General features: G+C 50.6%; 1 protein-coding gene across 6 annotated transcripts in view; it reads right to left on the reverse strand.

The window, feature by feature from the left end:
* Window positions 1-16,894, reverse strand: part of ndst1b (N-deacetylase/N-sulfotransferase (heparan glucosaminyl) 1b) — a 320,572-nt gene that overhangs the window by 54,520 nt on the left and 249,158 nt on the right. For all 6 annotated transcript variants that reach the window (XM_072512714.1, XM_072512712.1, XM_072512713.1 and 3 more), the window contains 2 exons: window positions 5,690-5,875; window positions 4,652-4,780 (listed from right to left, as the gene is read on the reverse strand). In XM_072512714.1, coding sequence (XP_072368815.1) covers window positions 4,652-4,780; window positions 5,690-5,875 — 315 coding nt within the window. The remainder of the gene's footprint in view (window positions 1-4,651; window positions 4,781-5,689; window positions 5,876-16,894) is intronic.

Genomic DNA, 16,894 nt, shown 5'->3' on the forward strand with positions numbered 1-16,894 from the left:
ACCTGCTGACCCCGGCTTCCCCTGCCGTCCCATTGACCTCCCCGTGTGGGAGTCCCCCAATCTATCTGCGTTCCTTCGTTCCCCTTCCCGCCTTTCTTCCCGCACGCGGGAAAAACCCCACGCTTTCCACAGCCCACTCCGCCCCCTCTGGCACAGCTCCTGTTGCGGCCTTGTCTCTCTCCCCCAGACCATGTAACATTTCCTGCGCGTGGTTGACCCTCTATATACAACAACCATCACACATCAACCCTCAAACATCCCCCCCCACCTTCACAAACCCTCAGTTCGAGTCCAACTTTTCGGTTTGAATAAAGGTCCACGCCTCTTCAGGCGTTTCGAAGTAATAGTGTTGGCCCTTGTATGTGACCCACAGTCGCGCTGGCTGCAGCATTCCAAATTTCACTCCTTTTCGGTGCAACACCGCTTTGGCCCGGTTGAAACCCGCTCTCCGCTTTGCAACCTCCGTGCTCCAGTCCGGGTATATTCGGATCTCTGCATTGTCCCACTTACTGCTTCGCTCCTTCTTGGCCCATTTCAGGACCCACTCTCTGTCCGTGAACCGGTGAAACCTCACCACCATCGCCCTTGGCGGCTCATTTGCCTGGGGCTTCCTCGCCAGCACCCGGTGTGCCCCGTCCAACTCCAGCGGCCTCGAAGGGGCCTCCTTGTCCATCATCGCCCCGAGCATCGTGCTCACGTATGCCCCGGCATCGGTCCCCTCCAATTCTTCAGGGAGACCCAGGATCCGCAGATTCTTTCTCCTCGACCTGTTCTCCAGGTCTTCGAGTCTTCCTGCCCACTTCTTGTGTAGCGCCTCGTTCTGCTCCACTCTCACCGCCAGGCCCAAGAGCTCGTCCTCGTTCTGACTGACTCTTTTCTCTACCTCCTGGATCTTAACCTCGTGGGCCTTCTGGGTGATCCCGAGTCCTTCAATTGCCGAAAGCATAGGCGCCAGCATCTCCTTGCGCATCTCCTCGAAGCAGTGCTTGATGAACTCCTGCAGCTCCCCTTTGTCTCTGGCTGCCGCCATTTTGTTTTCTTTCCCTCGCTTCTCCCGCTGCTCCAGTGCCGATTTTTTGGCCGTTACACTTCTGGTCCCTTTCATAGAAGTTGGAGGGGTACCTCTCTCTTCCCTTCCCCATGGGTTGACGTCAAAAAAAGTTCCGTTGGGGCTCCTCTAGCGAGCCCGAAAGTCCGTGGTAGCGGGAGCTGCCGAATCGTGCGGCTTAGCTCCGCATAGCCGCAACCGGAAGTCCTAATCTCATTTTCCAGCACTACGTCTGTAGCCGTGTGCGCTGGGGTGTTTCAAATGCTCATCTAAATACTTCTTAAATGTTGTGAGGGTTCCCGCCTCTCCCACCCTTTCAGGCAGCGAGTCCCAGATTCCCGCCACCCTCTGGGTGAAAAGGTTTTTCCTCAAATCCCCTCTGAATCTCCTGCCCCTTACTTTAAATCTAAGTCCCCTGGTTATTGGGCCCTCTGCCAAGGGGAAAGGTTCCTTCCTATCTACCCTATCCAGGCCTCTCGTAATTTTCTACACCTCGATCAAGTCCCTCCTCAGCCTTCCCTGCTCTAAGGAAAACAACCCCAGCCTAACCAGCCTCTCTTCGCACTCTCAGTGTCCCCCAACACTCACGAAGGAGTTAACAATCACACACATAGACTGGCGGGGGTCCCAATGACAAGCGGGGGGAGGAGGTGGCCCTTCCTCAGCTGTCAGGACTGCGCTTTACAGGGGTGGCAACTGGTTGGTTGCCTTTGGGGCTGCCGTCCCTATTATGGATGGCCGCTCCCACCCCCAAAGCCTCTGGCCAATCAGAGGGCTGGCAGCTCAGCAGTGCCGCCGGGAGTGGTGGCCACTGATGGAGCTGCTTGTGGTAGAGGAGGACGCCATGGAAAGACGGTGCTCGTACAAACCAGGTAAGCGGAGACCAAGGGCGTCGGGAGCAGACAGATGGGCCCTGGAGAGGAGAGGATGGGGTGGAGGTTGGGGGGAGATTGGTGAGGGCTGGTGGTGCCGTTGCCACGTGGGCAGTCATTGCTGTCTGGGGTCCTGGCCAAAGAGGGTCCCAATGGGAGAGCACCCATACCCATCACCTCCATTCACCAGGTGGACCCGACACGCATCAGTGGGCATACCCGTCACCGGTAAAATGCAGGAAGGGGCTTTTAAGCGGCCGCTTAAGGGGCTCAATGGGCCCCTGGAGTGCGAGCTTTGCCCTCTACTCTCCCTGCAACAGGCTCTCCACTCCCTCCCGCTTTCCCTGGATGCTTTATCACCCAGCCCATTATGTTTGTTTAAGACAATGTTTGGAGCAACATACTTCACCCCTTGCCAGAAGATGATCTTAGATGATTAAAAATACAGCCACATTGTCTCTGGAATAAGGTATGAAACTCGGTGCCTCTTGGAGAACTGCAATTAGACCTCGCTTTGCCACCCGCCCCCCCCCGCCTCGAAGCTGTACCTGGCACAAAACTGTGAGCGCCCTCCTGTTCAAGCACCGCAATTAGCTCACTCTTTACACTTGCTCCATCTGTAGCTGCAACCACGGCTGCTTGTTGGGAACAACACAATTAGAACTCCCCGTTCGTCTCCCCATCTGCGGTTCGACTGAAATGTGACCCACCGTCTGTCGGAACTTTGTACTTAGCCCTCAATACAACTCTCCCAGCCGGCAGTCGGAATAGCATGTGAATCGCCGACTGCTGACTCGACCTTCCCATGCCTGGAATAAAGTGGGAATCTCTCCAGTTCCTCCCACTGTTCGATCTCACTGTGCACCTGCCGACCCATCTGTACAGGGCTAAGGTGTGAATCCTCAACACTTCTAAGCTTGCTTTTTAATTTTAAATGGAGACACACGCTGCTCCAGTTAAACTGCAGAGATTGTAGCTGCATCCCAAGCCAGAAGGTGAGATGTGAATGCTGGACCCAAATTGAGAGGTGGTTTATTCACAGAATGTAACACTTCATGTGTCAGCCATGTACCCACTCACACCAATGTCCCAGAAGCCTTTCTTTACACTGTTTCGACACCCAATAAGCCGTTTATCAAATTAACTAGTGATCAACTCCTCTCAAGTGTCTCTTTTGAAACAACACATCCGAAATAAATGATTAAACAAATGAACAAACCCCTCAAGGGGAGAGTCTTTTTAAAAAAAATACTATTTTTCAGCAAGCAGCAACTAATTAAACACATGGACCACCCCTGAAAGGGGCACTGTAACTAAACAACAAACGTTTAAAGAAAACTAACGCGGGGAAGCAAAAAAAAAAATCACCCAATCCAGTTAAAGTGATTGTCCTTTTATTACAGTTGCCCCTTTAAGGGACTACCAATTGCAGAAAACTTACTTTTTTTTTAAAGTTCCCAATTCTTTTTTCCAATTAAGGGGCAATTTAGCGTGACAATTCACCTACCCAATCTTTGGGTTGTGGGGGCTGAGATCCATGCACACACGGGGAGAATGTGCAAACTCCACATGGACGGTGACCCGGGGCCGGAATCGAACTCGGGTCCTCGGCGCCTTGAGGCATCAGTGCTAACCACTGCGCAGACATGCCGTCCTACAGGAAACTTACATAATTAAATCCAAGTGCGGGCAACTGGGACTAGCTTAATGGTAAAAACTGGGCGGCATGGACTGGTTGGGCCGAAGGGCCTGTTTTCATGCTGTAAACTTCTATGATTCTATGAAATCCGAATGTTATTTCCCATACTGATGAAGAACTCCAGTCCCTGCGGTGCCCACTGACAGTCAGTAACACATTCTGGAAAAGCTCCCTTACCCAGAGAGTGGTGAGAATGTGGAACTAAGGGATCCAATGAGCAATCGAGGTGGACAATGTGGATTCGTATCAGAGGATGCTGGGCAATCCCATGATAGTTTCTTGCTGGATAAATATTTTATTCTTTGTGTTAAAAGTTTAACAGCAGATTCCTGTGAACTTGTTCAGTAACTTTCCTCCTGGTTTCTAGAAAGAAGTTAGGATCTACCAAGCCAGGTTTCACCCTGGCATCTGACTTGTCCAGTATTAACACTGACTGTGATCGTAGCAAAGGGTGATGTAGGGACGTTCAATATTAACATAACTGCCTGTTCAGAGGATGGTCCGAAGTGAAGCATGTTGACGTGGAGCCATGCCTCGGTCCAAAGTGGGTAAGGATGTTAGGTTTCCTTCACTTAAAGAGCATTTGTAAGGGTTTTTTATAAACAATGATCTAACAGCTTCTTGTTCACTTTCACTGACACCAGGGCCGGGATTCTCCCGGAATTGATGGGGTAGCCCGTACCGGCGCCAAAGAGCAGCGCGAACCACTCCGCCCTCGGGCCGCCTGGAAGTTGCGGTGGAATTTGTAATTAAATTCACCATTCACCCGAGGAAGGAGCTGCGCTCCGAAAGCTAGTGATTCGAAACGAACCTGTTGGACTTTAACCTGCTGTTGTAAGACTTCTTACTGAGCTCACCCCAGTCCAACGCCGGCATCTCCACATCATGGCTTTAAATCGTATTTGGTATTATTTCACAAACATTTTGCTGATGTTGGAAGCCTCGCCATCAAGGTGATCTCCCATGATTAGTCCCACATTCGACCAATTACTGGACTTTGACCAAATCGGAAATGCTAATTCAAGTACTCACAGGGTTAAGGAGGACAGTGAGGAACAGCTCTCCGCCATTAATTATCTTATCCAACTCTCTGGGTCCGCCGGGGTATTCGTTGTAGAATATAGTATGTGTGAAAAGGCCACATGTCTGACGAGGCAGAACCTTTGCAGAGAGAAAGTAGACAAATAGATAACAGCCCATCTCCCTCAGCATTGCCCGATCAGATTACAGAACAGTGAGTTACAATGTCATTTTGTTCAGCTTCTAGGGGCAGTCGCATGTGCTGGAAGTTCACAGGCCATGCAGTTGAACAACCCACTCTCAAAGCTCACTGGGAAGCACCAGTCTTTTTTGTCCGTATCCCAGCACCCCCTGGCCACTCTGGTGCACAGGGTCGTGACTTTACTGGGTGTCTTCAAGTCATTGGCTCTCGCTCCTGACTGGTCTGAGTTGCTGGGCGAGTCACCACTGCTCCCACTGACAAGGCCCCGGGCAGCACGGCAGCACAGTGGTTAGCACCGTTGCTTCACAGCTCCAGTCCCAGGTTCGATTCCCGGCTTGGGGGTTCACTGTCTGTGCGGAGTCTGCACGTTCACCCCGTGTGTGTGTGGGTTTCCTCCGGGTGCTCCGGTTTCCTCCCACAGTCCAAAGATGTGCAGGTTAGGTGGATTGGCCATGATAAATTGCCCTTAGTGCCCATTTGGGTGGGGTTACTGGGTTACGGGGATAGGATAGAGGTAGGGTGCTCTTTGTAAGGGCCGGTGCAGATCCGATGGGCCGAATGGCCTCCTTCTGCACTGTCAATTCTATGGACATCACATCTTGGGAACCCCCACCTGCAGATTTAAAGAGAGTCCTGCTGACTTGGAGCTGGTGACCTTGCTGCATGCAATTTAATGAAGGAGTGATACTCCACCCCCCTCTCTCCATTTTAACTGCCCAGTCCCCGTGTTTTCAATGAGGGGAGAGGGAATGGGGAGTTAAAATCGAGGCTGTAAAATCCAGCTCCAGACAGACCTTGTAACAGTGAACGATTGGCGTGCTGGGACACTTAATTCAACGATCTCTCACCATGATGCCATTGTGCTTGAACCCTCGTCGGAATCGTGCTGGCTTCAAGTGCGGATACTCCTCTGTGCTGGTGACTCTCATTCCCCAGACCTGCTTCCATGCTTCATACAGCTGGATATGGACTGGGTAAACACCCGAATGGTGGGGTGCCACTGCATAGCCCATGTCGGTGGGGATGCCATGTTCCTGCGCGAGAGAAAACAGAATCCTTGGTTTGTAACCAATTGAAACTCCTTGACTTCCTGATCCACGGACCGCAATCTGTAAGGATAAACAACAACACCTCCTCCACGATAGTCCTCAATACCAGGGCCTTGCAAGGCTGTGTACTTAGCCCCCTACTATACTGACCATACACACAAAATGGTGCACTCCTAGCTGCCCCGCTGTAATGGCTCGGCGATCAAGGGCAATCGCTGGCTTTTAAAGTAGACCAAGGCAGGCCAGCAGCACGGTTCAATTCCCGTACCAGCCTCCCCGAACAGGCGCCAGAATGTGGCGACTAGGGGCTTTTCACAGTAACTTCATTTGAAGCCTACTTGTGGCAATAAGCAATTTTCACTTCATTTCATTTCAATCGGAGAAATCTCCCACACTTCCTGAAAGAATATTTGTTTAAAAATTCCATCAGTGGGTCATTTGTATTTGTGTATTTGTGAAGCAATGCGACCAGGGAGGGCAACGGTAAGATGTTAAGATGAGAGACGCAATAACCCGGGCACAACAAAGCAGCTCGTGAGAGGAATACCGTTCTCAGAATCCTGGGAGTACTGGGAGGAGTAAAGGAGTTTTCAGTGAAAAGGAAGGAAAATTTGAACTGACCAATCAACACACCTGGTTCACAGTCTGGGTCTCTGACACAAACATGCCTGAGCCATTCACACCACGGTGGGGGGGGGGGGGAAGCCGGCCCGCCGATCGGTGGGCCCCCGATTGCGGGCCAGACCCCATCGGAGGCCCCCCCCCCCCGGGGACGGAGCCCCCCTTCCCCTCCCCCCCACAGGCCGCCCCCTGACCGTTCATGCAAAGTTCCCGCCGGCAGCGACCAGCCGCGAACGGCGCCGGCGGGACTCTGTCGTATCCGCGCGGCCGCTCGGCCCATCCGGGCCGGAGAATCGGCGGCCCCGCCAAATCCAGCGGCCCGTGGCCGGCGCCACGCCAGCTTAAATGGCGCCGATTCTCTGCACCTCGGAGAATCGTGCGTCGTGGTCGTGGCGCGGTTGCGGCGATTCTCCGGCCCGGCGCATGGCTCGGAGAATCGCCCCGTGTGTCTGCTCAAACCAGGTGTCACACAACACTCTGGAACCTAACACCACTGCAATCAGTTTTTGTCTCTATAGCAACCTCAGAACTTCTCCGAAATAAGAAATTCGGCATGTCTGCATCGACTCTCACAAAGTTCTACAGATGTGTCATAGAGAGCATCCTATCCGGCTGCATCACAGCTTGGTATGGCAACTGCTCGGCCCAAGATCGCACGAAACTGCAGAGGGTGGTGAACTCAGCCCACCACATCACACCCTCCACCCCCACATTGATTCGGTCTATACCTCCCGCTGCCTCAGGAAGGCAGACAGCATTATCAGAGACCCCTCCCACCCAGGCTTTGCCCTCTTCCAGATCCTTCCATCAAGCAGAAGGTACAGAATTCTGAAGACCCGCACATCCAGACATGGGAACAGCTTCTTCCCCACAGCTACCAGACTCCTCAACGACTCCCCCTCGGACTGATCTGTCCCCTGTAAGAACACTATTCACGACGTCCGATGCTGCTCTTGCTCATGTATTGCTTGTTTGGCCCCTTGTTCCGCACTGTAAACAATCACTATTTGTTGAAATGAAATGAAATGAAAATTGCTTATTGTCACAAGTAGGCTTCAAATGAAGTTACTGTGAAAAGCCCCTAGTCGCCACATTCCGGCGCCTGTTCGGGGAAGCTGGTTCAGGAATTGAACCGTGCTGCTCGCCTGCCTTGGTCTGCTTTAAAAACCAGCTATTTAGCCCTGTGCTAAACCAGCCCCTGATGTGCCCTTTGTCAATGTTCTCTGTTGATTATTCTCTTGTTTACTATGTACGTACTGTTTACGTTCCCTTGGCCGCAGAAAAATACTTTTCACTGAACTTCGGTACATGTGACAATAAATATCAATCAATCCAAATGATGTCATACTCAAGTTCAATTGACCAATGAACTTCCTTCCCAGAATTATCTTAGTTCCACTTCAGACTAAAAGGGACATCTCACAAAAAGATAATACAGACTTTTCCCAAAGTGCAAAAGGTCATCAGACAAGTTATTCAAACACAATTTGCCTTTAAAAAAAACCTGTACTGACTTTCATTTATGACACTATCGTTCCCCAAATGTTCATTAATTTCGACTCAGATCTAAAAAGCATTAAAGAAGTTTCCCAAGGTCAGCTCTGATGGTTGGGCGGATGTTCGAAATTCCATGACGCTACCCAGAGAAAAACAGGGAGTTCTGCTCGGTCTTTGCATTCTCCCTCAACACTTGTGCCACCGAGATTTTAAAGAACAATCTTAAAGTGACTCTGTGAATGTGCGACACAGAGACGAGGGCCGGGATTCTCCAAAATCCTGGCCAAGTGATGACGCCGGCGTCAAAACTGGTGCGAGCGGGCCCCCCGGCCCAGTCATTCTCCCCGTTCTTGGGGGCTAGAACGGTGCTGGAATGCTGTGCGCTGGTCCGGCGCCGAAAGCCGGCCCGTCACGGCTGGCGCGGGTTTGCGCTTGTGCGCCACGCCCTTCTCCGCGTCGGCCCGCGGGCAACATGGCAGAGCCCTACGGTGGCCTGGCGCGGAGGAACACAGGCCCCCCCCCCCAAATTAGCGCGCCCGAAATTAGCGATCGGTGGCCCCCGATCGCGAGCCTGCCCACCGTGGAGGCCCCCCTGAAGTCAGCTCCCCCTGCCCACCCCCCCCCCAACCAGGACGGATCCCCCAGCCAGAATGCTGAGGTCCCGCCGGGTAGGACCACACGCAAACAATGCCGGCAGGACTCGGCGGGCGCTCGGCCCATCGAGCGCGCAGAATCGCCGCGGGTGCCGCTTTCAACGGCCCCGACCGGCGCCGCGGCGACCGTGTCGGCGTGATTGGCACCGATTCTCTGGAGAATCTGCGGCCCGGCGTGGCGGGATTCGGGCGCCCCCTGGCGATTCTCCAACTCGGCGCGAGCTCGGAGAATCCCGGCCGTGATGCGGTGCAATAATCCCTCGGATACCTGTTTGTTGTCCGCAGTCAGTTTGTTGCAACTGGTGGTTCCTTTAAGATTCTCGTGTGACCACCCATACTTACATCTTAAAGAGGATGTAGCTCGTGTACAGTCTGTTCGTATCTCTGATTGCCACGAGGACCTGCATCCATGCTGTTTCCAGGGAATATTAATAAGGTGCAGGATAATTACAAGTGTGTCTAGTTACAGTTAACACAACACATTGGCAAGGATTCAACAGGACCGCATCCATGTCATTCCAGATAGTGTTTGATTATTAAGCCTGTGACACCCCCCCCACAACCCCGATTGAAGGCCCAGTGGAGAAATATTTGTCGGTGTAAATACGTCACCATTGTGACAGATCGTTCTGGTCAATCAGCCTGCATACAATCGCAACAATCATTGCACCCGGAACATAATCCAACCGATGCTTCGTTCCTCTCCAAAATGTTATCCAAGTGGTCTTCACAATTGCAGTTTCAGAAACAGTGTCACGTTGTTCGAGCAGGTCAGATACCATTTCAAAATGGCTTCCTCAACAAGAGAGGAGCCCTTCAAAGAGCATGTCAACTACAGATCATGGTTTACTGGGCAGTAGTGATCTCTGTGCTCCTATATCCACAGAATCCCGGTGTTACAGAAGGACGTTCAAGCCCATCGGGTCTGCAGTGGGCCTCTTAAAGAGCAACTTATCTAGACCCACTCCCCCGCCCTATCTCCATAACCCCTCACATTGATCATAACCCCTCACATCAATCCACCTGACCTGTACATCTTTCGACTGTGGGAAGAAACCAGAGCACCCGGAGGAAACCCACGCAGACATGCGGAGGACGTGCAAACTCCAAATAGCCAGTGACCCGAGGCCGGAATCAAACCTGGGTCCCTGATGCTGTGAGGCAGCAGCGCTAATCACTGTACCCCCCCTCTATGAGACAAGAACAATCTACAGCAGGAACCGCAAAGCACCGGAAAAGCACCACCAGCAAGATCCTCTTTCAAGTCAACTTGCCCAGCTTCAACACGCTATTCACTCAAAACCAACTCTGCTGGACAGGACGTCTTGTTCGCATGCCTGACATCAGATTCCCGAAGCGACCGCTCTACTCGGAATTCGGGAACAATAGGAGACTCCCAGGATGCCGTTTGAAAGAGTTTAAACATCCCCATTGACTCATGGGAGATCCTGGTTTGCAACCGAGCAAAGTGGAGAAGTTCGGGAAGGGACTGAGCAGATCGGAGAGAGTTCATCGGGAACATGCAGAGGTGAAGTCGAAGCTTTGGAGAGAGTGCAGAAACTTCAAAACAACCCAACCATCCAAGCACCACTTGCCCCGGGACAGAGTCTGCAGATTAGATATATCAGCCATCTCAGACCCCATCGAACCGAAGTAGAAGCAAAGTGACCCTCGATCCCGAGGGACGGCCGAAGAAGGAGATATCAGCTACACTGCGCCCATTACTAGCAAACTATCCCAGTTACCTTACAGTGGGAAAAAATACATCCAGAGTGATTGTTGCCGGTGGTTGCAGCTGTGTTTTTGTAAGCCCAGCACATCAGTTCACAAGGCCAGACTGAAGCATTTGCAACAATCTTCAGCCAGAAGTGCCGAGTGGATGATCCATCTCAGTCTCCTCCGGCGGTCCCCAGCATCACAGATGTCAGTCTTCAGCAAATTCAATTCATCCCACGTGATATCAAGAAATAGCTGAAGTAACTGGATACTGCAAAGGCTATAGGCCCTGACAACATTCGGCAATAGTACTGAAGACTTGTGCTCCAGAGCTTGCTGCGCCCATAGCCAAGCTGTTCCACTAGAGCTACAACATTGGCATTGACCCGCCTGCAGGAGTTCCTCAGGGTGGTGTCCTAGGCCCAGCTACACTGTGCCCAGAACTAGCTCCATCAATGACCTTCCTTCCATCATAAGGTCAGAAGGGGCGATGTTCGTTGATGACGGCACAATGTTCAGCATCTTTCACGACTCCGCAGATACTGAACCTGTTTGTGTCAAAGTGCAGCAAGAAGTGCAGCACGGTGACGCAGTGGTTAGCGCTGCCGCCTCACTGCGTCGAGGCCCCAGGTTCGATCCCGGCTCTGGGTCACTGTCCGTGTGGAGTTTGCACACTCTCCCCGTGTTTGCGTGGGTCTCACCCCCACAACCCAAAGATGTGCAGGGTAGGTCACGTTAAATTGCTCCTTAATTGGAAAAAATGAATTGGGCACTCTAAACTTATAAAAACAAAATGCAGTAAGACCTGGACAAATCCAAGCTTGGACTGACATGCGGCAAGTAACATTCGCGCCACACAAATGCCAGACAATGACCATCTCCTACAAGAGAGAATCTAACCATTGCCCCTTGACATTCAATGGCATTACCATTGCTGAATCCCCCACAATTAAAATTCTGCATGTTACCATTGACCACAAACTGAATTGGATTAGTCATATCAATATTGTGGCTACAAGAGCAGGTCAGGGTCTCGGAACCCTACGGCGAGTAACTCACCTCCTGACCCACCAAAGCCTGACGACCAGGCACAAGTCAGGAGTGTGATGGAATGCTCTCCACTTGCCTGGGTGAGTGCAGCTCCAACAACACTCAAGAAGCTCGACACCATCCAGCACAAAGCAGCCCGTTTGATTGCTACCCCTTCCACAAACATTCAAACCCTCCGCCACCGACGATCAGTGGCAGCCGTGTGTACCATCTACAAGATACACTGCAGTAACTCACCAAGGTTCCCGAGCACCTTCCAAACCCATGACCTCTACCAGTCAGAAGGGCAAGAGCAGCAGATACCTGGCAACCCCACCGCCTGGAGGTTACCCTCCCAAGTCATTCACTGTCCTGACTTGGAAACATATCGTCATTCCCTCACTGTCGCTGGGGCAACATCCTGGGACTTCCTCCCTAACAGCACAGAGGGTGTACCTACACCACAGGTACTACGGCGTCTAAAGAATGCGGCTCACCGCCACCTTCTCAAGGAGCAATCAGGGATGGGCAACAAAGCCAGCGAAGCCCACATCCCGCGTATGAATGTACAAAAGGGGAAGGAAAATGAACTTGAGGCCCCTGTGAATTTACCACGTGTGGTTTGAAGGCCCTTTGCACCGAGGACAAAATCAAAGTAAAGACAGGACTGCATCCTCAACTGAGCCATTCCTTTGTCAGCACAAGCAGCGACCCAAAGAACCAAAGCAGGTCTGCGACAGGAATCACAGCGGTAACCGTCGAGAGAACATTAGCCATGGAACATCCAGCAGCACAGCACATCATCCTTCGACTGCAGTGCGATTTGCCGATGCATCCCAGCTGAGTGCTGTTAATGCCATTCACAGCACGGACTGCCTTTACTTTCACAAACCGCACTCCAGGCGGTGCAGGTTAGAAACGCCTGTGCTGGGTTAGCTTCCCCGAGTGCCTCATGAGTTGGAGCGCTCTCCGGAAGCCTCAGCATCTCTGGCCTCCTGCTCCTGACCGCTGTCTACTGACCCGCTTCGGCCGGCCGGACAAGCGTGTCGGACCGGGTGGCCAATCCTGCAGGACAGGCCTGGGGCCTGGAGCCTGGGTTGATCTTCAGGACACTGCTGTTAGCAACACTCGGGGGGGGGGGGGGGGGGGGGGGGGGGGGGGGAGGCTAAAAACTTGAAGCAAGATTATGTTTCTCTTCCTCATTGTTGTCAATTTATTAGATATAAAAATATTGGGGATGTGGGAGAAGCTGTTTCACCAACATTTAAGATGAATCTAACTGGGGGGTATGGTTGTAATATCACTGGGCTAGTAATCCAGAGGCACAGGCCAATGCTTTGGGGACAGGGGTTCATATCCCACCAGAGCGCCTGGTGAAATTTAAATTCAATTCATAAATTTGGTTAAAACATTTTGAAAAAATTAACAATTCTGTAATTGAAAACTAGTCCCAGTAATGATGAACATGCCAACCAGCATCATAGAAAGGTTACAGCACAGAAGGAGACCATTTGGCCCATCTTCTCCGTGACAGCCCGAGAACACCCAGGTGCCCTCTCGAATCCCACCTTCCTGTACCCGGCCCACATCTCACAGCACTTAAGGTGCAGATCCAGGTAGTTTATCCAAAGAGTTTAGGATCTCTGCCTCCACCACCAACTCGGGCAGCGAATTCCAGACTCCCACTACCCTCTGCGTAAAAATATTCTTCCTTTTCATTGATAATCTTTATTGTCACAAGTAGGCTTACATTCACACTGCAATGAGGTTACTGTGAAGAGCCCCTAGTCGCCACACTCCGGCGCCGGGTACACGGAGGGAGAATTCAGAATGTCCAATTCACCTAACAGCACGTCATTCGGGACCTGTGGGAGGGAACCGGAGCACCCGGAGGAAACCCACTCAGACACGGGGAGAAGTGCCTACTCCTCACAGACGATGACCCAAGCCGAGAATCGAACCTGGGACCCTGGCACTGTGAAGCAACAGTGCTAACCACTGTGCTACCGTGCCGCCCATACTGTTCTGTACTGTTCCTCATGTCCCCTCTGCACCTTCTGCCACTTATCTTGAGTCTATGGTCCCCTGGTTCTAGAATTCTCCAACAAGGGAAACAACTTTATCCTGTCCACTCTATCTCTTCCTCTCATCATTTTGTACACCTCAATTTAGTCACCCCTCAGCCTTCTTTGTTCCAAAGAAAATTACCCCAACCTATCCAATCTCTCCTCGTAGTTACCCTTTTCTCGCCCTGGCAACATTCTTGTAAACCTCCTCTGCACTCTCTCCACAGCAATATCGTCCATCCTGTGATGTGGTGACTGGAACTGCAGATAATACTGCAGTTGTGGCCCCATTAGTGTTTTATACAATTCCAACATTATATCCTTACTTTTATATTCTATACTTGTGCCAATGAAGGAGAACATTCCATCTGCTTTCTGAACAACCTTGTCTACTTGAACTGCTGTCTTTAGGGACCTGTGAACTTATACGCCAAGATCTCTCGCTTCATCTACCCCTCTTAGTATATTCCCATTTATTGTGTACTCCCTATAACTGTTTGACCTCCCTAAATGCGTGACCTCACACTTCTCTGTGTTAAATTCCATGTCCCACTTTATCGCCCACTCCATCGACCCAGCTGTATCATTCTGGAGATTGTAGCTATCCTCGACTCTGTCCACCACTCGGCCAATCTTTGTGTCATCTGCAAATTTCCCAATCGTGCTCCCCACGTTCACGTCCAAATTGTTACTATATAACACAAACGGTAAGGGTCCCAACACCCAGCCCTGTGGAACACCACTTGAAACAACTTTCCAATTGCAAAGGCAGCCATCGAACATTACCCTTAGTTTCTTGTTCCTAACCCAACCTTTTATCCATTGATTGTTATAAAAACCCAGCCAGTTCACTAAAGTTCTTTCGGGTAGGAAATCTGCTGTCCTTACCAGGTCTGACCTACATGCGTGGCCCTCTTACCTTGTGCTGTCCTATTATGTATTTTCTTTTTCTTTTTTCTTTTCATATTTTCTTTTTTCTTTAGTGATGGAAAGGGATAGGTTTATCCGCAGGGCAAGAGTTATATCTGGGGGAAAGGCAATTATGATGCGATGAGGCAAGACTTAGGATACATCGGATGGAGAGGAAAACTGCAGGGGATGGGCACAATGGAAATGTGGAGCTTGTTCAAGGAACAGCTACTGAGTGTCCTTGGTAAGTATGTACCTGTCAGGCAGGGAGGAAGTGGTCGAGCAAGGGAACCGTGGTTTACTAAAGCAGTCAAAACACTTGTCAAGAGGAAGAAGGAGGCTTATGTAAAGATGAGACATGAAGGTTCAGTTAGGGCGCTCGAGAGTTACAAGTTAGCTAGGAAGGACCTAAAGAGAGAGCTAAGAAGAGCCAGGAGGAGACATGCGAAGTCTTTGGCAGGTAGGATCAAGGATAACCCTAAAGCTTTCTATAGATATGTCAGGAATAAAAGAATGACTAGGGTAAGAGTAGGGCCAGTCAAGGACAGTAGTGGGAAGTTGTGCTTGGAGTCCGAGGAGATAGGAGAGGTGCTAAATGAATATTTTTCGTCAGTATTCACACAGGAAAAAGACAATGTTTTCGAGGAGAATACTGAGATTCAGGCTACTGACTAGAAGGGCTTGAGGTTCATAAGGAGGAGGTGTTAGCAATTCTGGAAAGTGTGAAAATAGATAAGTCACCTGGGCCGGATGGGATTTATCCTAGGATTCTCTGGGAAGCTAGGGAGGAGGTTGCTGAGCCTTTGGCCTTGATCTTTAAGTCATCTTTGTATACAGGAATAGTGCCAGAAGACTGGAGGATAGCAAATGTTGTCCCCTTGTTCAAGAAGGGGAGTAGAGATAACCCCGGTAACTATAGACCAGTGAGCCTTACTTCTGTTGTGGGAAAAATCTTGGAAAGGTTTATAAGAGATAGGATGTATAATCATCTGGAAAGGAATAATTTGATTAGAGATAGTCAACACGGTTTTGTGAAGGGTAGGTCGTGCCTCACAAACCTTGTAGAGTTCTTTGAGAAGGTGACCAAACAGGTGGATGAGGGTAAAGCAGGTGATGTGGTGTATATGGATTTCAGTAAAGCGTTTGATAAGGTTCCCCATGGTAGGCTACTGCAGAAAATACAGAGGCATGGGATTCAGGGCGATGTAGCAGTTTGGATCAGAAATTGGCTAGCTGGAAGAAGATAAAGGGTGGTGGTTGATGGGAAATGTTCAGACTGGAGTCCAGTTACTAGAGGTGTACCACAAGGATCTGTTTTGGGGCCACTGCTGTTTGTCGTTTTTATAAATGACCTGGAGGAGGGGGTAGAAGGATGGGTGAGTAGATTTGCAGATGACACTAAAGTCGGTGGAGTTGTGGACAGTGCGGAAGGGTGTTACAAGTTACAGAGGGACATAGATAAGCTGCAGTGCTGGGCTGAGAGGTGGCAAATGGAGTTTAATGCAGAAAAGTGTGAGGTGATTCATTTTGGAAGGAATAACAGGAAGACTGAGTACTGGGCTAATGGTAAGATTCTTGACAGTGTGGATGAGCAGAGAGGTCTCGGTGTCCATGTACATAGATCCCTGAAAGTTGCCACCCAGGTTGAGAGGGTTGTAAAGAAGGCGTACGGTGTGTTAGCTTTTATTGGTAGAGGGATTGAGTTTAGGAGCCATGAGGTCATGTTGCAGCTATACAACACTCTGGTGCGGCCGCATTTGGAGTATTGCGTGCAATTCTGGTCGCCGCATTATAGGAAGGATGTGGAAGCATTGGAAAGGGTGCAGAGGAGATTTACCAGAATGTTGCCTCGTATGGAGGGAAGATCTTATGAGGAAAGGCTGAGGGACTTGAGGCTGTTTTCGTTAGAGAGAAGAAGGTTAAGAGGTGACTTAATTGAGGCATACAAGATGATCAGAGGATTGGATAGGGTGGACAGTGAGAGCCTTTTTCCTCGGATGGTGATGTTTAGCATGAGGGGACATACCTTTAAATTGAGGGGTGATAGATATAAGACAAATGTCAGAGGTAGGTTCTTTACTCAGAGAGTAGTAAGGGCGTGGAATGCCCTGCCTGCAACAGTAGTGGACTCGCCAACACTAAGGGCATTCAAATGGTCATTGGATAGACATATGGACGATAAGGGAATAGTGTAGATGGGCTTTAGGGTGGTTTCACAGGTCGGCGCAACATCGAGGGCCGAAGGGCCTGTACTGCGCTGTAATGTTCTATGTTCTATGTACTTAATGATCTGTTTGAGCTGCTCGCAGAACAATACTTTTCACTGTACCTCGGTACACGTGACAATAAACAAATCCAATCCAATGTGACTCCAGAACTGCAGCAATAAGGTTGACTCTGACCTGCCCGCTGAAATGACTGAGCAAGTCCTCACTCGAGAGCAATTAGGGATGGACATCAAATGCTGGCCTTGCCAGTGACACTCACATACCATGACAGAATGTATATATATA

This window comes from Scyliorhinus torazame, chromosome 7 (genome assembly GCF_047496885.1).
Source record: "Scyliorhinus torazame isolate Kashiwa2021f chromosome 7, sScyTor2.1, whole genome shotgun sequence".
Classification (NCBI taxonomy): domain Eukaryota; kingdom Metazoa; phylum Chordata; class Chondrichthyes; order Carcharhiniformes; family Scyliorhinidae; genus Scyliorhinus; species Scyliorhinus torazame.